The sequence below is a fragment of the Pocillopora damicornis genome, chromosome 2, assembly GCF_964200805.1.
Source record: "Pocillopora damicornis chromosome 2, jaPocDami1.2, whole genome shotgun sequence".
NCBI lineage: Eukaryota > Metazoa > Cnidaria > Anthozoa > Scleractinia > Pocilloporidae > Pocillopora > Pocillopora damicornis.
In genome coordinates, this window is record NC_142671.1 from 2,600,207 (window position 1) to 2,623,536 (window position 23,330).

Genomic DNA, 23,330 nt, shown 5'->3' on the forward strand with positions numbered 1-23,330 from the left:
AGTACTCCCAGAAGCCTTTTTTCAAAAGCTGTTATTCGAACCTTACCTCTAGTGATTGGCGATACAGCTATCACAGAAGATTACAATCAAGAGTTCACAAGAGGGCATTTGAGGGGTGTCTTCGCAAAAAGTGTTCAGAAAAATAAAAAAAAGCTTACCAAGATAAGTTTTCGTGGTTTCGAACCTGATTAGTTAACGAGTGACAGCCAGACAAGATTATAACGTAGATGTGGAATACCAACGAACACAATCGCTAATCTGAACAGATGAACACAACAGCCGATTCTGTTTTGGCCTTTTCTACTGCCTCTGCCAAGCACTGATTGGCGGAAACTCATCTCATTTTAGTTGTCATCTTTAAATTGGACAACATCTGATCATATCATCACCAGCTACGGCTAAATCGCCCACATCAAAACATCTCGCTCCATTTTCGGCCCTAAGTTTATATCATCGGTAATTAGCGAGGGTTATCGCATACTATTCGAGCAATTAATGCCCGGGAATGTCTCTAGAAACAATAATTCAGGCTTAAACCACTCAGAATTTGTAGTAGAATCAGTTTTGGAGCTCTTGCACTCGGGCGTGGTAGTAGAAATCGCGAATCCCCGGTACGTCATAAACCGTTTGACTGTGTCCATTCAACCCAGTGGGAAAAGGAGGTTAATTCTGGATCTTCGCTACGTCAATAAATTTCTAATTAAGCAAAAATTAAGTATGAAGATTGGAAAGTTGCGTTATCTTACTTTCAGTAGGGGCCTACACGATCTCGTTCGACCTTAAGAGTGGCTGCCACCATATGGCCATTCACCTGCACCATCAGGCGTTCAGGGTCAATATTGCTTTATTTTTTAATGATGGTTGGCTTAATTATCGATGTTGATCGAAACTCCTGCGCAGTCTAGCTGCTAATGTTAGGTCCGATTTAAAGAGAGCTGGGTTTGTCACTAATGACGAGAAATTGCAGTGGTGTTCGACCCAAATTATTGAATGGTTGGGTATTTTATGGGATGCTGTCAACGGTATGATTCGTATTTCGAACAGACGGGAATTGAGCATCGCGAAATCTGTAGATAGGATCTTCCTTAAAGATTATCTCGTCTCGGCACGGGAATTATCTTCCCTCGTGGGTAAAATTATTTCCGCTAGGACAGTATTTGGTAACATTTCCCGAATTATGATTAGGTACTGTTCTATATCAGTTGTGTCCTCTCATGAGTGGGACTCTAGGTTTCATCTGGATAAATACTGTGTCAGGGAACTTAATTTTTGGAAAAAGAATTTGACACGATTGAACTTGAAGTCAGTTGTGGATTGTCCGTCTAAAACATCTAATTACGTAGTTTATTCCGATGCTAGCCCCACAGGGTGTGGTGCCCACTTAGATGTCAACGGTGAACAATTACTGTCATAAGTTATGGGATGTAGATGATTGTGGTAAAAGTTCCACGTGGAGGGAACTGTCAGCTATTTCGTTCACCCTGCATTCATTTTTGCCTCTCCTTATAGGCTCTTACATGAATTGGTTTTCTGAAAGTTAGAATGCTTGTAAAATTATACAAGTGGGAAGCATGAGGAGCGATTTGAGCTTAATCGCCATGGAGAGTTTTCAGTTTTGTGTTGATGATAACTTTGCGCTGGAAGTCCAGTGGATTCCTCGTTCTGAAATTGACAGAGCGGATTATATAAGTCGCTTTATGGATGTAGACGGCTAGGATAAGGCCAGACTTGAAAGACCTTCTTTTGATGCTATTGAAACCTAAGGCGGAGTCTACATTGAAGAGATACAAGAAAGAGATTCTTAGGTTTCTTGAAGGTTTCTGGTGCTTCCTTTGTCTGTCTCTCTCGCTGTTTCCTATCTCAACAAAGTTTACAAAAGCTCAAACTCTTATGCCACATTATTGTTGTCTCACGCCAATCTAAAGAGGTTTCATTCTTTCTTTCCGTGTAACGACAACAGTCCACTCAATAGTTAAATTTGGTCATAATTTGCTGGAAGCGGTTAAGCGTTGCAAGCCAATTACTGTTAAGAAGGCACCTATGCCTGCCCATGTTATTAGAAGTATAATTAATAAGTATACTGGTCCATCAGCAAATTTAGAGGATCTACGTTTAGCTTGTATTTGCTCGATAGGTCTTGCAAGGTTTTTTCGTTATGATGAGCTGAGCAACCTTGCTCCCGCACATTTAAAGTTTTGTCCTGAGTACTTGAGGGTGTTTTTCCCAAGGCGAAGAATGATTTTACCGGGAAGGAAATTATGTTTATGTCAAGAGGCTAGATTACAATTTTTGTCCCGTGGCACTTTTAGAAAGGTATATTTTAATGGGAGATATTAATCTGTCCGGCTCCGTTGCACTCTTTAGGCCACTAAGACTGTTTCAATCTACTAATGAGTACAAGTTGTATGGAGGGAAGTTATCGTACACTAGGTGTACTGAGGGAAATCTTTAAGGATTGCCTTAAAGAACTCGGTTTAGATCACAAAATGTATGGCCTCCATAGTTTAAGATCCGGAGGTGCTAACTCTGCTGTTAGTAACAATAATAATCTATAAGGGTAGTTGAACTTAATGGACGCTGAAAGTCGGATACTGCCAAAAATATGTATATCTTAGAAGACGTCTCTGAGCGTTTACAAATTAGTAGTCGGATAGGCTTATAGAAGCCTTCATTAACTGTATCTTTCCTTACGAGTAGTATGATTTAGAGCGTAAGTATACTTTTTGGTGGAAAGTGTTGGTTGCCAATTTTATCTTCAACATAATATTCGGACGTCTTGAATTTTTGTTAATGTTTATTCGTAATTGTTTCCTTAATCTACAAAAATCAGAGTTTTAAACAGAGCTAGCTTTAATTTGAGTCAATCTTCGTATTTTTTACATTTATTAAGCGCTCATGGAAAATATTTGTATGAAGTATTCAGTTGATGAAATATGAAATTATGTTGTTAAAATACTAAATTTCCTCCATTCGTAGACAGGAGGATCGATCTCATAATTTTTTTTGTCAAGGGAAGTCTAATAGCGGTATGAATATGAGCTGAATAATAACATTGTATCTGTTTTGTTCATCGCCCACTAATAATTAGGGTATATTTGATCGCTTGCATTGGGATGAATTTTTTTCGTCTAGTGACTTTACATGGAAAAGATGGATAATAGCCTATTTATAGCAAACAAATAATTACATTTCTACCTGTAAAGCATGCCTTTACCCGGTCAGTATTTTCCTATCTCTGCCCACGGGCAACGGTAACGCTTTCGTGAGTCGCCAAGTACATCCCTTCATTCGTTGCTATTTTCATAAATATATCTCGTTTTACCGGCTGGGCAGTATTTTTAAGCAAAGAAGTCGGTCACTACCTCAAGCCAATAAATAACTTATTAATCCTCTCTTTTCTCTCTCTCAAGTCACTTTGGTCGACTGAAAAATTTTCGTTTCAGAATGACTTTTTTTGTATAAGCAATAATGCCATTACGTCGGTTGACAGGCGGCCTAAAAACCGTCTGCAATTAATTTTAATCGTTCACAAAAAGTACCTAGAGAGTTAAAACGTAAGATATTTGGCTACAGTTGAACTAATCGATGGAACTTGCATTCATTTAATATCTGAATTTTCTCAAACAATTTGTTCGTGGTGAAAAGGCGAGCGAAGTTTTAATTTCAGTTCTGCAACAAATATGCGCTCTCGGTGAGTCTTTTCAAGTCCGTTCAATTTGGACATTTGTATCATAAATTGCACAACAGAAACTTAAGAAATTAAATGAGAAAAGGCCGCATGAAATCCCCTCGTGTCTTGTTGGAGGAAAGACCAGATTTTCACACGCCATTGCGGCAAACAAACGAGCAAACTCTCACAACTTCAAAACAAAAATTTGAATTTACTTACAATTACTTTCCTCGCCGATCACTTAATGAACAAAGGTGAATCTTCGTACATAAATTAATCGTCGATGAGAGTGAATAATACCTTCGGTAAGATCATTGACTGTTTTTGAAGAAAACATTGTGGTGATAGTTCTTGTCAAACCAGTTTCGTTATTTTTTAAAAATTTACATGCGCTTTTTTTCTTTTCTAACGCGCTCTTTAATTGACAGGTGTCAGATTGTGACAGATACTTGTATAATAACGTTTCAAAGTTTGTTTGGAAGCCTTTTAAATCACTTTTATCATTACGCAAATGAAAATGTTCTCTTTAATTTGCGTCACCTCTATTTTAACTACCATTCACTCGCTCAAAAACTGTTCAGTTTATGGAAGCCGTATTTATAGCCCTAAATCATTCGGGTTCTTTCGGAATGAATTTCGTCAAGTTTGAAAAAAAAAATTTGTTATTTACCGGCTAAGGGTCGGTCCGTATGATGAAAGACTGTGACCTCGGCCTTGAAAATGCATTTTCAAGACGTCGGTCACAGTTTTTCACCATACGGACCTCCCAGCTGGCAAATAACATATATAAAGTCAACGACAGGCTTATGCGAATTCATGAAAAGAAATAGGAACCTCGTTCGGAAGGTTTTTGATCTACACATCACAGAGGGTGCGAGGAAAGGCTTACGATCACGCTGGTCAGGTGTTTGAGTGTCAAAACAAACTCCACCAGAGGTTCAACAGCCCGTTCCCCCGACCCCACCCCCCCCCCCCCCCAATTAAAAAGCTCTGCTAGTATTTTGGCCGAGTTTCTCCCACAAGTACGTATCACTTTCAATAAGGACTAATCGTGCTTGGTGAGAAGAGACTGTTGTACGGCTTGCCGAAAACATGTGCTAAGGGGGGGGGGGGGGGTATATCACAGTTATATGGTTTGACGCTAGAATGATGGAAGTTGTTTTCATGATTGAAACTATGCAATTGCTTTGAGACTAGCAGCTATCTTCAGTTTCTGATTCTTTTATATTTTAATCAGAAATGTTACACACTGAAAAAGGTGATAGGGGATTATTTCTTTGGATCTTTATTACTGCAAAACAACGAAAAACTTATTTACAATGTACTTCAATGTACCACTGAGTTCAATAAAAGTAGAAGCGTATATCGTATTGTGAAACAAAACCGTTTGGAACTAGAACATCAACAATTGATAAAGTTCAGAGGAGCATTGGTAAATGCAAATTTAAAACTTTGGTTTGAAAGGGTAGAACACAACTATTGAAAGCTTCTTTAAGTGTTCAAACAGTGGCATGATGCACAACTACCTTTGTAATATTGTCAAAATTGTAATATAACATCATCAGGAAGAACCAGGGTTTGACATGTAAGGGGTACTATAGCAAAAAAACAACAACAACAACAGCAATAGCAACAACATAAAAGGGAAGATAAAAGATGAGACAATTCATAACATAATTCTTTTTGTGTCAATTTGCAGATGCCCAGTCTAACCACAGAGCACGTGGCATTCCAGGCGGGCGAGTGAATCTCAGTCGGAAGACTATGGAAAATATCAATGCATTGCAAATAATAGTATTGGAAAAAACCAATCAGGAGTGGCTGTCTCAAACATAGGTTAAATTTTTTTTTTTAAATGGAAGAGAAAAAAATCTCACTCCTTTCATTTGGGGGGAGGATCCTGATCAGAATTATCCTGAAGAGACTCAGGAAAAGCAGGGAGGAAGTTCTATTAGAAAGCTATTGTGCATAGTTTTAGGTCCGGTAACACAACAACGGACAAGATCTTCAATTTTCGGAAATTACTGTGGATAAGAAAATATCTGGGTTTCCAGATAAACTTGTGAATATAATCAAACTTTTCCACGAAGGAATGCTGTAAAGTGTCAGTCGGTGATGAGCTGATCGCTGCATTTACCTTTAATTATGGGGTTACACAAGGTTGTGTCGATTCTCCATCTATGTGACTAAATTTCGTTTCGAGTGACCACAGGAGGCGATCAACATTAACCTATAATGGGGGCCTACACCAGAACTAGGACGGATGGATGAGTCTTTAACTTGCCCGTCTACTATCTTCAACCAAGACAAGAGATCGTTGTAGTAGAGAGCTTTTTTATGCAGACGTCTCCGCTCGAGTCGTTACTGATGTATATGTTATCTAAGAAATTGTCGACAAACTTTCCTTTTCCACAGACATGTTCGGGCACTGTGACAATATCTCTAAATCTGAGCTATTGAACCAAGCCTCTCCTAACTGCCCCTAGAAAGTGAGTCGCAAAACATGCTAATTATAAGGGGAGTCTGAAGGGAATAACTCTTCTTAACACTCCTTTTTTCATACTTCACTTTATTAATAACAACTTTTAAGAGGATTAGCTACGTTACAATCAATTTCTCAAGACCAGACAACAGTCTTTATAGATGACAGCAATCATTCCAAGTGTCAGAGAATTTTTAGTAAATGTCCATCAACCCACGACAGCCAATCGTGTTGGGTTGCGTGTAACTTTTCATGCATACTAAGTAACTTCCTTCGACTTATTTATCATTTACAGAAACGAATTTCCTCCTTAATTTTTTTACTGTCACACCTCAGTTCCAGAATAAAGAACACAATGTTAGTAATATAAAAACTGTAAAGAACAGTCTAGCGAAATCAGAATATGACTTTCTATGAGAACAACCGAGAAAATTATCTTAAAAGGTTGTTACATAACAATAGCTTAAACAGAAAAATTTGAAGAAGAAAGGGCGTATCTATGGCGCCGCCTTTCCCATCATTGAAATAGTAATTAAATACAAAACAAATTGGATCGCAAAAACGATTCTGCGATTCGATGTACGATTAATTCACAATAAGAGAATATACGGACTAAAAAAGCTAAACATAAGAACATGCTATCTGAAATTGTTCCAACATCTGCTGAGTCGTATTCTATAGGAAAATTCATTACCTGACGAGGGAATTCCGCGTTAAGTTGCACATGAAAACCGCGAAAGCCGATATCAGTTTTCAAATGCAACTATGGCATATAAAATAGCATGTTCTAACTATAGCATATGCAAATAGCATGTTCTTAGTGCCTATTTCTGGGAAAGTGCTTTTATCAACCAATTTGTGAAACATTATCCGGAGCGTTGTGCAGCTGGTGGAGCATTACTTCATTTCAAAGATAAAATTGTCAAAAGTAAAATTAGTGTCCTTTTAAAAATTGTGTATTCAGGTGTTGGGAATTTAAAGACAATAAATATTTATATAAGGAGAATCGCCCTGCTCGGAGGACTTACAAAAACCGTTTGCCAATAACATTTATTAAGAAAAAATCATTTTTAACTTTATCCTGAGCGCGCACTCCAGAACGCCATTTCATTTCAAAGTCAACTGTCAGATCTGTCTGCGTTATCGAAAGGAAGCAAGGTCAGTTGGACACATTTGAATCTTTGACAACTTTACTTGAACCTTGTGCTTCACTTGTTTTTATATTTGGTTTCAAAATTTTTACACAAGCTTCACACTTATCTTAAGAGCAGTATTTCACTGAATTTACAAGCCTTTTATCTTAACATCTTTTTTCAAATTTCTAAATAATTTTCTCGAGAAGGAAAATAATTTACATCTTTCACCTCTTTGGTGGCAAAACTGAAAGAAATGAAGTGTGCAAGCGAAAGCTCTGAAAGTTTAACATCGCAATTAAAGGTGTTTATTTCCTCTTCTGTATATGTGACAATCGACCCTGCCACTTCTTCCGTTCTTACTTCTTCGTCTTGTTTGGTTGAATTTTGGCTTACCATTTTATGGGCCGCGTTCACAGGATTTTCTCGCTTTCTCGTTTTCGCGAGCGAAAGAGTTTTTTTATGCCTCTCTAAGAATTTGTAGTTCATTTCAAAAGAGGGAAGAACCTCTGGCTCATTTTGAAAAACGCTTTCGATTGTTTTTGGCTCTTCAAAATGTGAAAATGGTTTTGAAAACACTTTAAAATGACATTGTAGGAAACTTTGTTACAATTTGAGGATAGTTGTTACGTTTACGTAGATGCGACATAATATCACTAAGCCTCGTTTTCAACCCCAAATTCCACGCTAAATACTTCGCTTCGTTGACCAATGAGAATGCGAGATTTTCTATGATAAAAGAGGTCGTTTCGAAAGACGGTTTATTTTTGACTGGGTAAAGAGAGCATAACCTTCTATCACACCTCGTGTTGTACGACAGCTTATGATTAATTCGACTATCATCCTCTAAGTGGTACATTAACAAGACTCATAGCAAAACCATAAGGTAAGTTTATTTATTTTTTCTACAATTTCTTTTTTAAATGACGATTTCTTTTGCATTTTTTTGCCAAGTAAAATAATGTTTCAATAAAGAAATGGCAATAAAAAAATAGTTATTTCGATCGTGGTTTCACAGCGAAGACGAAGACGTATATACCACAAAGTTATTATTCAAAAGAATTTTCAGAAAAATTTATCGTGAAACAAAATCGTTTGATACAATATGTTTTATTATTATCACACAGCACAAAGTATAGTAAAAATAACGCGTTAATAGAGTACAAATATCCTGCGATCATCCTGGTGGAAAGTATTAATGGCCATTTTTTGTCATCAACATAATATTCAGACGTCTTGAATTTTTGCTAACCTTTATTCCCTTAATGTACAATGATTATAGTTTTATACAGAGCTAACTTTAATTTGAGGCAATCTTCGTATTCTGTACTTTCATTAAGCGCTCATGGAAAATATTTGTATGAAATACCGAGATGATGGAAAATGCGTTTATTCAAATTTCCTCCATTGGTAGACAGGGAGATCCATTCATTATTTGTTATGTCAGAGGGAGTCTACCAGCTGTTGAAATTCAGCTGAAATATGATGAACCTGTTCTGTTCTCCGCTAGCTAATCATTAGGGTACATTTGATCGCTTACATTGGAATGAATTTTTTAGTATAATGACTAATAGTTAACGTTACATAAGGAATAGGATGTTTTTCACAAACAGTTGTCGCAGGTAGGAAAAAAAATTGACACATTGGGCCTTACTTTATGACATATCTTTCTTAGTACAGACTATAAGAGGAGTTTGTCGTGTTCACTCACTTATTTCGAAATGCCATTTTTAGTCGCCATCTAAAGGAAAAAATAGAATGGATCAGAGGGCTCTTGAAGTAAGCTCATTCATGTTATGGCTTAAGTTATTAAGAGGCGATCTCTGTAAGAGCGGTCCAGGGCATTTCGCATCGGAAAAAAGTTTTCCCTCAAACTTTACCCAATAAACTATCTTTGGTAACAAGTAAATAAAACCATATTAGTTTTTGGAAATACCTCAAAATAAAATTTTTAGAGCTCTCAAAAGTCAAAGCTGCAAAAGGCCCTTTTTTAACCTCTTGCGACATCGAAAATTTCAAATGTTGAATAGCCCGGTCCTCGTATCACACCGCATGCAACAAAAAATATTTTGTATTCTTAAAGTGTGTGATATATAAGGTGTATAAAATGCATTTCAATTTTGATATTCGTTTATTCAGAGGCTTGTCATGATTTATTTAAAAACACTCGTTGGACAGCTTTCTGAAATTGGTTAAAAGTACTCTTTCTTTCTCGATTGATATTGCTCAAGTCCAGACCAGACCATTAAAAACTCCGCTTGATTTCTGCTAATAAGATATTTGGCTGCAGAAAAATATAAAAAAATCTTGCACTTATTGATTTTCTTCGCCGAGGTGACTTCGAACTTTTAGCGATATTGCAAGCGTGACAGCCGATTATGCAAATTAGTTCATTGAGCAAACTCCGACCGTTTTATGTGAGTAGCTCAATAAATCTTAGATTTTAACCATTTTAAGTAGAAAATATAGTAGGACAGAGCTTTAAACCACACCGATTAATACTTTAAGCATTTTAAAAGGCCAAAATTTGACAAATTTTATTATCTCGTGACGAAAGACGTCAACAACAACGTATCGAATATCATAATTTGATTAGCGCTCGCAAACTCTTTTTTAAAAAATTTGGCTTCTGTTATTTCATATTTGAGTTCTGATGGCTTACGCTATTCAAACCTGTATGAACATTTCAAAATTAAACTACAGGATTCTATTTAGTGTAACCGGCGATAACAGAACACACTAAATTCACCGTGACCAGTGACTCTGTCACGTAATTCCATCGTGTAATTGTCCTGAATACTTCTCACGTCTAAATAAAGCAGCGATTTCTCGGATTTCTCGCCGAAAGGGAAAAAATGATATTTGGTCGTCACATCTGTCTGCATAACAGTCTCTGTTCATAAGTTTGAAGAGTTCTTGTAATAAAAGATATCGCATTCGCATAACGGGTGGACGTCATAACTAGATTGCATAACAACTGCACTCTGAAATCATTTCCTCCATTTTTGCAAGAGGTGCTGCATTTGTATCTTGCATTTTGAATGCGAGCTCAAAATGTTCGCATATGTCTCTTAGCATCTTGACTTTGAGACTAGACAACCTTGCTTCTCTTGCCAACGAGCACACATCATAGATATCAAACATGATTGGATGTTTCAATCTAACTCATCCATTACTGTGTTCCTCGCCTCTCTCAAACACCCTTCGTCTACATCAGACGCGGATGCTTCTATCAAGTGGTCGTCTGCGACCGGTGGCATCATCCGATTCTTGTTGTATTTTAGATTGCTGTTTAAGGCACAATCTCGAGAAGAAACCCTGAATCTGTATGTTGGATAACCACTCTGTTCTATCGAACATTCTTTCTCCATCTATTGTGCAAGCAGTTCGCATATCCTTTTCTACTTTCACTGGGTTTGGTTTCTGCCAGTGTCTCATCCGATATTAAATTTCTGTTTCAAGTACTGCCTGACGTTTTGCGAAAGCCGTTCACTTGCATCACTCTTATGAAAAGCCCATCCCATGGGAAGCTTTGATGTACTTGTCAAGGGTTCTGTGGACACTGCAACCAGTTCAGTTGAACTTTCACCCTCTCATGACAATGACTGAAAGTAATGAACCCACTACCTCTTCACTTTGTCATAAAGACTTTAAGTCATGCTCGCAGGCACAGGACTTACATGATGAACTAGCTAGTTCAAATGGAAGTCAAGGTCGGCCTGCGTCTTAAAATCTTCATCGCAACCAGGTTCAGGGCATTGATAGGAACAACCGTCGTTGCCATCATTGCTTTCTCCTCCTGATGCAGTTAGTCGAGCAGTAGTGGGGAAAAATGGAATATCCTTCACCAGATCCGTCATTTTTTTCTGTGGAAAAATTGCAATTTTAATTTTACCGAATAAACTTTCCAGACCCAACATTAAACGCTCTCCAAACGCGCAGGCCCTCTTGTGTAAGTTGCTGAAAGTGGCAATCGTGATGTCCGAGCCCTCGTAGAGATGATACTAGCTTACTGTTGTAATAGCAACCTGCTTCATCCGATCTTATAAAGGGCCTTTTTTATTCCTGAATTTCTTAACTTTATGGTGACAAAGAGATTTTCTAGGACTGACAGCACTGAAAACCAGTCTTTTTTACAGCTGTTAAGAAGGTCTACGTATCAGGTTACTTCCAGGCTTTCCTCCTGTCTTACAACAGCGCTACTCACATGACAATTGATTTCCCTCTAGGGAAACCATTCTGCTTGCTTTTCCCGGAACTTCATCGCTATGAACTTCATTGTCCAGTCAATGAAATAAATAATATAAATAAATGCTTCATCTCCCTCCAAAGTCGACAATTTGCCGCTCGTACTGATCCTGGTTTCTGCTCTCAGGATATACCCTCTCCATTCAAAGGTCTTAGCGGCAGCATTTTTTGCTTCATACAGATAGTCTTCCGCTTGAAACCTACCCAATTGCATTGTGTACTCAGAAATAGCGCCTTTTACTTCTTCAAGAACACTCTTCAACATCTCACAATCCTCACACTTCACGTTGTGACAGTGTGATGTATACTTTCTGAACTTCAGTGTCACCGGCATAGCTCAGTGAAAAGACCCTACAGTGATCGGCACATTTGCTATCGTCCTCTTCGCAGTGATTACGGTATGTAGTCTTCAAATACAACTTGCTCTCCTGAAGCCTCTTCCGAACTTCTTTACACTAGTCCTTTTCTGCTCCCACGCTTTCCAATTCGCCTATAATTTGGAGAAAATCCTTGAAACCATCCGCTCCCTCAGCTGCAGTATCGTGTAAACCTCTATATAACACCATACATCTTAGAAATGGCCTTTGACTTTTGCAAATTGACAGAATACCGGCTCTTTAGCCCTTTGGAATCGCTACCAGGGTGTGTCGGATACTGGCACGCTGAACTTTGGCGCCAGAACTTCCCATAAGTGTGCCTATGCTTTGCGCAGACCCACATTTTGCCATAACTGAGTCTTCTGCATCGAACAGGCCAGCCCTTGCAAAGATAAGCTCTCCTTCTGTGAAACTCTCTTTTGACAAGTGGATTAAGCAGAGATGACTCTTTATTGAGTCAGTACTCTGAGGCAAGTTAAACAAACCGGAAACTCCTCGTGAGTCTTCGAACGAAGTTTCTGAAGAACGCGACTGAAAACAGGACTTCTTTTGGCGAATACCGCTTCAAGAATTTAGTGTTATTAATCCCAAGCAAACCAGTACCGAAAGAGAAATATGAATTACAGCTAATATAATTACGCACTTTACAGTATAGATATAGCTAATTGTTGGAAAAATGAGGTCACACGTAACGTAATAATTTATTTCCTCAAAAATCGCGTGGTCCTTTTCCACAAGAACTCCCTACAGTTCCGAATAGAAACTTTCATAAAGACAGGTGTGCAGACAAAATTTCTCTTATTCCTGCCGACCAGAATTCGGATCCAAAAGGCGATGTTATCGCTGCTTTATTAAGAAGGGAGAAGCAAATGAGGATAATTACACATGTACAATTGAATTATGTGACAGTGGTCACGGTGTATTTCAGTGTGTGCTGTTATCGCCGGTTACACTAAATAGAATCCTGTAGTTTAATTTTGAAATGTTCATACAGGTTTGAATAGCGTAAGCCATCAGAACTCAAATATGAAATAACAGAAGCCAAATTTTTAAAAAGGGGTTTGCGAGCGCTAATCAAATTGATATTCGATACTTTGTTGTTGACGTCTTTCGTCACGAGATAATAAAATTTGTCAAATTTTGGCCTTTTAAAATGTTTAAGGTATTAATCGGTGTGGTCTTAAAGCTCTGTCTACTATATTTTCTATTATATTTTCTACTTCTAAGATTTATTGAGCTACTCACATAAAACGGTCGGAGTTTGCTCAATGATCTAATTTGCATAATCGGCTGTCACGCTTGCAATATCGCTAAAAGTCACCTCGGCGAAGGAAATCAATAAGTGCAAGATTTTTTTATATTTTTCTGCAGCCAAATATCTTATTAGCAGAAATCAAGCGGAGTTTTTAATGGTCTGGTCTGGACTTGAGCAATATCAATCGAGAAAGAAAGAGTACTTTTAACCAATTTCAGAAAGCTGTCCAACGAGTGTTTTTAAATAAATCATGACAAGCCTCTGAATAAACGAATATCAAAATTGAAATGCATTTTATACACCTTATATATCACACACTTTAAGAATACAAAATATTTTTTGTTGCATGCGGTGTGATACGAGGACCGGGCTATTCAACATTTGAAATTTTCGATGTCGCAAGAGGTTAAAAAAGGGCCTTTTGCAGCTTTGACTTTTGAGAGCTCTAAAAATTTTATTTTGAGATATTTCCAAAAACTAATGTGGTTTTATTTACTTGTTACCAAAAATAGTTTATTGGGCAAAGTTTGAGGGAAAACTTTTTTCCGATGCGAAATGCCCTTGACCGCTCTTACAGAGATCGCCTCTGAAGTGGCCATTTTTGTCTTGAACATAACACTCAGACATCTTGAATTTTAGCTAACGTTTATTCGTAACTGCTTCCTTTCAATCTACAATGATCAGGGCCTTATGTTATGACATATCTTATCTTAGTACAGACTATAGAGGGAGTTTATCATGTTCACTCACTTAGTTCGAAATGTCATTTTTAGTCGCCATCATTCACATATCAAAAAAGGAAAAAATAGAATGTTATGTCATTCATGTTATGGCTTAAGTTTGTATTGATTTCTTAGACCTACTAAATATAGGTACAGTTGAATTCGGTTTATGTGAACTTTCAGGACAGCAAAATATTAGTTACCCTCATCTTTCACGATCATTTCCACTATTATGAAATGTTCCGTGATATCTTTTGTTTTAAGTAAAGCTGCCGTTGTGTTTGGTTTTTAACAAAGAGACCACAATCGTTCTTACTAGAATTTCAAGCCTTCATATGGTCTGATTTTCACATATTAATATTTGCGTAGTCACTAATCAGATGAGAGATTAACCACCAGAAAAGTAAACAAATGGCCAGTCACGAAAGCAAAGCTTTGCTTTAGGGCCCATCCGCATTAGCAGACAAACCTAGAATTCTTCCGAAAGAATTAAAGGACAAATTTTGTGATGACGAATTTTGTTTTCTCTGTTGCATCTACACTAAAAAATATCCAATTTTTCAAAGAGCTATTAAATTCGGTTAACCTCTGGATCTTGGGCGGCCATATCTACAACTTCATTGTTAGTCTGATGGAGCGGCAACTAGAAAATTACTCCACTTTTGTAGGTTGCCCCGGCTGAATGAAAATTGTTTCCTTGTTGATCTTCATAGGGTGGCACTTTCGAGTGCCTGATCTGCTCATACGACAGGTCGCTATAATTTGCCCATGGATCAAAACTTCAATTGCTGGGATTCATCTTAGGTTAAAGTTGTAAAATCTGCGAGTTTCGCACCGAAGGACAATTACTGCAATCTTTTGGTAAACTGAGCCCAGTTCAATTACCACACTAATGGTAGCGTTTACGACAAATGATAGACAAGTTCATCACGGTTTTAAGCAATTACAATTTGAAATTTGTTATCAGCTAATTACTTGTTATCAGGTCAAATTAAAAAAGTTCAATTTTTACGATTAAAGTTCTATTTTTGGACCCGCGACATTTTACTCGCGACCCGCGACAATTTACCTGCAACCCGCGACACGCGACAATTAGACACTCTCGACTATATAAAGGCTTGAAATTATATTAACGTCTGTAGTCAAGAAACGGCCAAGGAATATTCCACAATAGTGCAAATAATAGTGAAAGATGATCGCTGAAAAGGGATTGCGTGACGATCGGTAAATGATAAGATGACATGTTATCCCGTATCAGACGAAAAAACAGTATAAATTCTCAGTCTGCATTTTGTACCCGGTCTGCCGTCTGCAGTCTGCATTTTGTACTGACCGGATTGGCATCGCTGTTTTTGTTCGAACGAGCTTCAAGTCTGGACCGAAAATATTGGAGCTCGAAAAAAAAAATTTAGACTATCTTAACCGCTATGATTGATGTGTGGACTGTATGTTGAAGAGCTCCCGAGCAAAAGCACAGTGAAAGAGCAATGATTACTTTATACCAACCGAAGACGAACGGAAATGCACGGCTTATGCTCTTCCTCGTGGTCCCAGCTGTAGTGTATTAGGACCCAGACTCTCCCTAAGTGGTGCATGTAACGCCTGACTGTAGTTGTTAAGGACCGTAACGAGTCGTGTAGCAGAATAAAGCTATCGTTTAAAGTTCAATCTGTTGTAATCCTTCGTTGTTTGCCGACTAGATCGGTCACAAGAACAGCGTGGTGTTGAAATGAACCCGCTACGAGCTTCATCGAAATTAATTTTGACTTTCACTTAGTGGGGAGGGGTAGCATGCGAGACTACTTCCGTTCACGGTTCACAATACAACTTCCGTCTATGGAATACAACTTCCGTCCACGGTTTAAAACTTCCGTCAACATGGCTTCACCACAATACTTCATTCATTGCTTCCAGCATGAATGAGCTAAAAATGAGATAAGCAAGTGGCCTATTTATAAGAAACAAATTGGCTGTTCTTGCTATCGACGAACTATTTGGAAAATGTACAGAAATGACTCTTTTAACTCCCATTGTCATCTCGTTAATACGGTCGCCAAACGGAAGCATGCATATGACGGATAAAAACTGGAATGGTCAACTTTTTGCTTCCGGGAAAAATAAAAACATGTTCACCGCTGTCACCATTTCAGACGACACGACTCCCATAATGAGAAAAACTCTCAGCCACTTCTACTTCGGTTTTGAAAGGCAATATTGATCAATATTCAGATCTTTTAATCTCAATGAATGGACAGTGAATCCTTAAGTTTCAATGCTGGCGGATATTATCACGTTTGAAACTCAATTTAAAACATCTCCTCTTACATCTCTGAAAGAGGTTGAGAGTTAAAATTCAATCTTCCGAAAACGAGAGTTCTCAGACACGTGTCCACTTTAAGGACCAGTTATGCGGCTGGATATCTCTCCGTTGACAGGTAGATTTTTGCCTAATGAAGTTACATTTTCCATGAGCCGAGTAACTTACCAAGATATCTTTTCCTTTAGATGTAGTCCATCTGGGCGGAGAAAATAAAATTAAAAAAAAAAAGCCGTATTCACCTATCTTAAACATATGCTACATATCAGCTATGTACTTTGTCATTAATCGAAAGCGGTTAATATGATGCCAAATGGAACAGTGAATAAGAATTAGAAGAAAAATGATCATTATCAAGAACAACACTGATAATGATAATGACAAAAATATAAATTATTGTGATGACAAAAGTAATGGTATTATCTGAATCGAAAGGAAACGAAGAAGGATGTCGCTGCTGTAAAATGTTACGAAGGATTCAAGAGAAAGTATTGTTTCAGATCTGTAAATGTTAAACTACAACAAATTTTAATTTTTTCAAATTACTCTTGATGTTTTCGTTCATTATAAGAGTACATGGTTTCCTTCGGTAGGCTGCCTTACTTATTGAGGTTCACAACCCCAAAAGTAGTTTCACCCTGACATGAAGAGTCGACTCGCCCGATACATCGATACAAAGTTCGAGCCAAACAATCCCTTTTTTATGATAAGCACTGTAGAAGTAAACTTCGCTATCTCATCGCAGGAAGTCATTATAACACGAAAACTTCTTTCTTTTTTTAAAGTACGTTGCATTTCCTTGCCAACGCAAAAGTAAGGTCTCAAAAGTTTTAATAAATTTACGAACAACTTCGTTGTTTTTCACTTTAGATTTTGTTTGTCACTGTTGGTGATTTCGAGAAACAGCAAGACAAAAGATTTCATTTAGTTACTGAGAAGTTAAGAGACAAAATTAAAACCACATGTATATGGTAAAATTTTTTTTAAGAATCATGTATTTGGGTTGAAAGGAGTGTATGAGAATAAGTGAAAGAAAACAATGAAGTCTTATACCTTTCAGCGGAAGTTTTGTGCAAAATCGTCAAATTTGTAACTCACTTTTTCATTTTCCTCTGTGTAACTGCCTGAGTTTATAAATTTAGGTACAATACGTTAATGATAACCTACTTCGACTTATGGGCTCAGTTTACTACGTTCCTCTTGAAAATAACTTATTTAATTTTGAGTAAACAATCCTCTTCCAGGCCACTTCAAACATATAAACAACAAATTTGTCAACGTGTCATGATGATGAGTAATTTTTGGCTTCGAGAAGCGTCAATGTGTTTAGTACTATTAGCTCTTACCGGCGCTTTATGGAATCTTCCATTCGTCAAAGGTGAAACATGCGATACACATCTCAATGGTAAGTACTGTTAACTTCTTCTAAATGTCCTGGTTAAAGAGCATGTTTATGCGAATGTTTTTCTTGCATGCACTGCATGCACATTAAAAGAATGCGTGTATGTGGAGAAACTGTAAAATGGCTAACAAACAAACAGCTCTCAGTCAGAGGATTCAGAGAATGTAGGTATCTTCATCAAAATGTTTAGCATATGTAGATAAGAAAGGACGTAGATAAACTCTTGACTGATCCAGCGTTTAAATGCACAACGTTTCACCTTCGGCCTTTTGAGGTGGAACATAAAAGTTAAAAATTAATATTAAAAAGCTGCATTAAAACTCTTGATCAGTCAAGAGTTTGTGAACTACACTTACTAAGTTTATAAGATGGATTTATTAATGATCTTTCTCATCGTTGGATAGGCTGTAAAGAGATTGTATATTATTGATTTTGTTTTATTATCAATTAATCTCTCCAACTCAGTCAGACCCGTTGTGGATATATCTTCAAGTCCAGAAAACAACAGATTACCCACTGGTGTCTCTGTTACCCTGACTTGTACAGCGGAGCCCAGAACAATAGATAGAGGATATCACGATAGATGGGTTAATTATATCGAGTGGTACGATCCACAGAATAAGGAAACTGGAGTTAAGTGCCTGCAGCCTTCAAACAGACGTGCACACAAACTTAAATTAAGCTGCCTATTAGTTCTTAAAAATCTGACAGTTGATAAATTTGGCCGCTACACCTGCCAAGCTGGCAATAATTACAGAAACCACTGTACAAGGAAATCATTTGAAATAGTGATTCAAGGTAAGCAAACCAGGATTATCATACCCTTAATAAACAATTATTCCACTCGCGCTTGTTGGATATGCGATTGTAGTGGAATAGTTGTTGAATCAAAAACTCTCTTGAACATATGTACATAAATCCTGCCAACTTTATTTTGTAAGAACAAACGGACTATTACAACGTAGAAAAATGCTTCCGGTGTAACTCGTCTCCGCGCGCGCACACGGTATATTGACCCATAACCTATAATGGCTAAGTCATGAAAACTTTTGAAGTTCATTATCCAAAGATCCAGTTTTTGATAATGCGAAGATGTATGCCGAAGATGTTTCACTCAGGAATACGGATTCTCAAATAATCAGCCCCTAAGAAACTCCTGGAATGTATGGACAGGAAAGTCCAATACATAATTCATTGCAAAAAGAAAATTCCGCTGTCTGGCCATTGGCACATTAGCAAGACTCGAAATGCAGTGTTCAAAGAACGAAATTCTTCACTCAGATAACGATTAAATTTGAATCAGGAGCAATTCGATTGACCTGTCCTGATAGATATCTTATTACTCGATACAGTAGAACCTGTAATAAGCGGCCACTCACTAGGAATGGTGGTGTGACCGCTTAATGTAAGTTGGCCTCTTAAAACAGTTTCCACAGATAGAAACAAATTAACAAAACAAAACAAAAAAAATCCTAAAATCAAAACATACACAGCGCCACTAACGCCGCTGTTATAATTGACCACTTTATGTACAGAATCTCGTTCAAAAACGCTATTTACTTCGATTTTGGGAGAGACACATGGATAAAAAATTATTTGAAGGGTTATCCTTAATTTTAATCGGGTGGTTCGGCTACAAGTAGCCTTTCAAAACAAGTGGAAGGTGGACTGCGACCGCTACGTAGAGGCAACCGCTTAATACAGGTAAAAATTACAATGATTAAGAGGAGACAAATTGGGACTTTAGCAACTGACAAACAGTAATACAACCGACTGCTTAATACAGAGGTGGTCGCTGAATACGGTGCCGGCGATGCTGAAGCAAAAAAAAAAAAACCTACATATCCTTCGAAAGATGAGAAAAGAATTATTTTGTGAAACAAAAAAAAAGTAATGATAATTATTAGAATGAAAATAGGAGGCTCACACTCCGGCAAGGACGAGTTGGCCTGAAATAGTTCTTTCTTAGTACCTGCATATACAACTCATCTTCCTCTGTGGCACAATGATGATGAAAATATCTTCTTCTTCTGCCGACATTTGTTTATTGAATAAGCTTCCCTTTAGATTATATCAGTAATAAGAGGGGATATTTATTGCAATGCACTTTTTCCCTACAGGTCCTGCGCCAGAGTTAGTTGGAGTTCCTCGGAACCAAAGCACTGATATAGGAGCCAATGTTACTTTCAAATGCACCGCCACAGGTCTTCCTAAGCCAAACATCTCATGGATCAAAAACAATGATTCATTTGCCTTACAATCCAACCCAAGGGTGACATTCATTGACAATCCACATTCGCTAAAAAACCACAAAACCATGCAAAGCCAGCTGTTTATTACAGGAGCGAAGAAAGAAGATTTTGGCAAATATCAATGTGAGGCCAAAAACAGTGGTGGTAAAAATTTATCGTTGCCAGCTTTCTTAACCCCGAAAGTTTCAGGTTAGACATGAATATGCATTAGTGTTTGTTTTCCTTATTATCTCAAAGTTGAAAACCCACGAAGTCTTCCACTTGCGTGTTAACTCAGTCTCCCAATTGAAATTTCCCCAACACCAAATAAGCGAGATAGGCTCGGTTTTTGGATGATTGCTTCTTGATGTACATTTCCGTAGATTGTAAAAAAACTTTCTATGTCACCAGAGTGTCAAGAGATAATTTTGAAGTTGTCATTTCAGTTTCACCCGGCCCCTGTACCTCCCCAGTCTTCTTATCATCAAGACTCCCCTTTAAGTTTAATTCTCTTCAAACCGGGTCTTTCAAGGGGCAAAAAAGCCTTAGGCCCCGACATCCCATAGAAAGATCACAAATGAGACAATTCATAACGTCCGATTCATTCATATCAATTCTTTCTGTGTCAATTTGCAGATGCCCAGAAACCTGAGATCGTTGAAGGTCCAAAGAACCAAAGTGTTCTGATCGGTTCCAATGCTACCTTAAGCTGCACTGCTAGGGGTCTCCCAAGGCCAACAATCCACTGGGTAAAGGACAATGCTTCATATCCTTTACGGTCTAACCCCAGAGCACGTGTAATTACAAACGGGCGAACGAATCGCAGCCAGCTTTTTATAATGAGAGTAGAGATGGGAGACTATGGAAAATATCAATGCATTGCAAATAATAGCATTGGAAGAAGCCAAGCAGGAGTGGCTGTCCTTAAAAAAGGTAAGTTCTTTTTTAAATGGAAGGGAAAAAAACAGGGTAAGAGGGGTCCTTCTTGACTACAAGCGCTGTTGCTAAGAACAACCTGTTTGTTACTACATTTTTTTATCATTCATCCACAGCAACTCCTACTCCCACCTCCATGAACGGAAAGCCAGAAAATTCAGCATCAAAGACAACTATAGTCGCTGTATCGTGCACTTTGGTAGCTGCAATTATTTGTGTAGTCACTGGGTTTGTGTGGAATCGGCGTAAAAATCGTGATAAAGAGGTACATACTACGTTACGTGACATCTCCACAGAGGATGATGATCTCCTATGAGCGCAATGGAAAGGAAAATAGTTCGTAATAACGATAATAATAATAATGATAATAATAATAATAATAATAATAATAATAACAATAATAATAATAAAAACCATATTAAGCCTTAAAATTTGGGAAGTTTTTCGCAACTCTGCATCTTACTCCCTTATCGTCACCTTTACAAGAAGGAAGAATACTGGAATGAGTGCAGCAGCCACCACGTATCTCACTCCTCTTGTGGGGAGGATCCTGGCCAGAGTTATCCTGAAGAGACTAAGGACAAGCACAGAGGAAGTTCTACCAGAAAGCCATTGTGCATGGTTTTAGGTCTGGTAGCACCACAACGGACAGGATTTTCACTTTTCAGAAATTACAGGAGAAGGCAATCGAGCAAAATCAACTCTTCTTAACACTCCTCTAACACTCCTTTTTTTTTCAACTTCACTTTATTAATAACAACTTTAAGGAGGACTAGTTGCGTTACAATCAATTTCCCAAGACCAGACAACAGTATTTATCAGTGGCAACAACTATCCCAAGTATTAGAAAAGTTTAGTTAATGTCCATCAACCTACGACAGCCAATCGTGTTGGGCTACGTGTAACTTTTCTTGCATACTTCCTTCGATTTGCTTACCATTTACCGAAATGTCATAAGTTCCACAATAACGAAAACAATATTAGTTAAATAAAAATTGTAGAGAAAGGTCTAACAACATCAAAATATAAAATCCTATGAGGACAGCAGAGAAAATTGCCAGTAAAGGTTGTTACATAACAATAGTGCAACCAGAAAAATTGGAGAAGAAGGAGCTTACCTAAAGTGCCGCCTTTGCCATAAATTAAAACAGCAACTTAATGGAAATTTAGTGCAGAGGGTGTAAATCAAAAGTTGTTTACAAACTCGGCCACCTCTAACCGAATCGCTGAATACAAGTTCCTTGGAGGTGTCAGTCAAGGTATATAAAGAAATGTAGAAACGCGGCCGTCTCCGATCATAAATTCCATATAAAAGAAACGTAGCAGAATTAAACCAAAACAAGAGAACCCTTTACGAAAATATTTCCAAAAACTTGACGAAAACAATTTTGCGATCCGTTCTACGATTAATTCACATTAAGAGAAGATACGAACTTATCTGAGCTTTAAACAGTTGACAATAAGTGTTCAATAAAGTTAAAGAGTATTTTCTCTTAATAAATGTCATTAGCGAAGGGTTTTTTGGAAGTCCTCCGAGTGAGGCGATTCTATAGAAAAATTCACCGCCTGATGAGTGATTTCCACGTTAAGAGAGTGTCTCTGTAAGAGCGGTCCGGTCGATTTTGCTTGAGACACAGATTTCGCTCGTTTCTCGTGTGTTGTAAGACATTCATGTACCTATACTAAAACCACAATCAGTTTGATCGGATCTCTTTATTTTTCAGAGTTTTACGGAAATTAAATTTCACTCGAGCGAAGGCTTGTCGTGACACTTTTCAAGACTTTAATTTCATACAACTTTGGAGGACAATTTACAAAAAACTACGGAACTCAGCAAAAAACAAATACCACAGCCATGTATATTAACTCTATCTTATCTATCGAGGTGACCTTCGTAAACATCACGTGTCAATCAAGGAAACAGGGAGACTTGAATGACACCTTATCGGTTCGCCTAAATCACACACGCCAAGACCGATCAAATGGTATATACCATTTATTCATGTCGTTGTAAAAATATCAAGCCGTCTGTATCCTTACTGAAGGCTAAAACATCTGAAACTCGGAAATTTGAATTTTTGATAGCAAAAAAGAATAAAAAAGAATCTATTCATTATAAAAAATGGGAAAACATGTTATTGTAACTCAATAGATGAGTATCGGGTATTAACAGTTATAGACGCAGTTGTATATACAGTCGTTCTACCAAAAAAGGAATTTGATGTAGAAGTATTTGTACAAATTAGGTTTATATTATTACATAACCACAACATAAATTAAATCTAGCCGACTGTGAATGTAATGTAACGCAGTATTTCGTAATTAGTGTTAGTGAGTAGCGTAAGCGTTAGTGTAATTAACTTTGTGTTTGTTTGTATTATTCTAGTATTTGTGCTTTAAGTGAAAATAAAAAAAAAAAAAAAAAAAAAAAAAAAAAAAAAGACCGATCAAATTCAAGGTAAATTTTTGAAAAAGTGAGGCGTTCTTAACTGATCCAACTAACATAGCTAGGAAGTAGGTGCCATAGAAAAGGTAACTACAGAAAAAACTTTGCGGC

The 23,330-nt window shown here is 37.5% G+C and overlaps 1 protein-coding gene and 1 pseudogene across 2 annotated transcripts; both read left to right on the forward strand.

Moving 5' to 3' along the window:
• The first annotated feature begins 1,385 nt into the window (after window positions 1-1,385).
• On the forward strand, window positions 1,386-2,662 carry LOC149049528 (uncharacterized; annotated as a pseudogene).
• A 4,459-nt stretch (window positions 2,663-7,121) lies between these two features.
• Window positions 7,122-22,274, forward strand: LOC149049529 (neurotrimin-like). 2 transcript variants are annotated; one of them, XM_089196997.1, is made up of 6 exons: window positions 7,122-7,310; window positions 17,449-17,609; window positions 18,072-18,404; window positions 19,727-20,047; window positions 20,474-20,770; window positions 20,890-22,274. In XM_089196997.1, exons 2-6 carry the CDS (start codon window positions 17,489-17,491, stop codon window positions 21,087-21,089), a joined length of 1,272 nt encoding a protein of 423 aa, XP_089053123.1. In that variant the 5' UTR covers window positions 7,122-7,310; window positions 17,449-17,488; the 3' UTR covers window positions 21,090-22,274. The 2 variants fall into 2 exon arrangements, with proteins under 2 accessions (XP_089053123.1, XP_089053124.1); XM_089196998.1 differs by lacking the exon at window positions 7,122-7,310 and adding an exon at window positions 8,046-8,171.
• The last annotated feature ends 1,056 nt before the right edge of the window (window positions 22,275-23,330 follow it).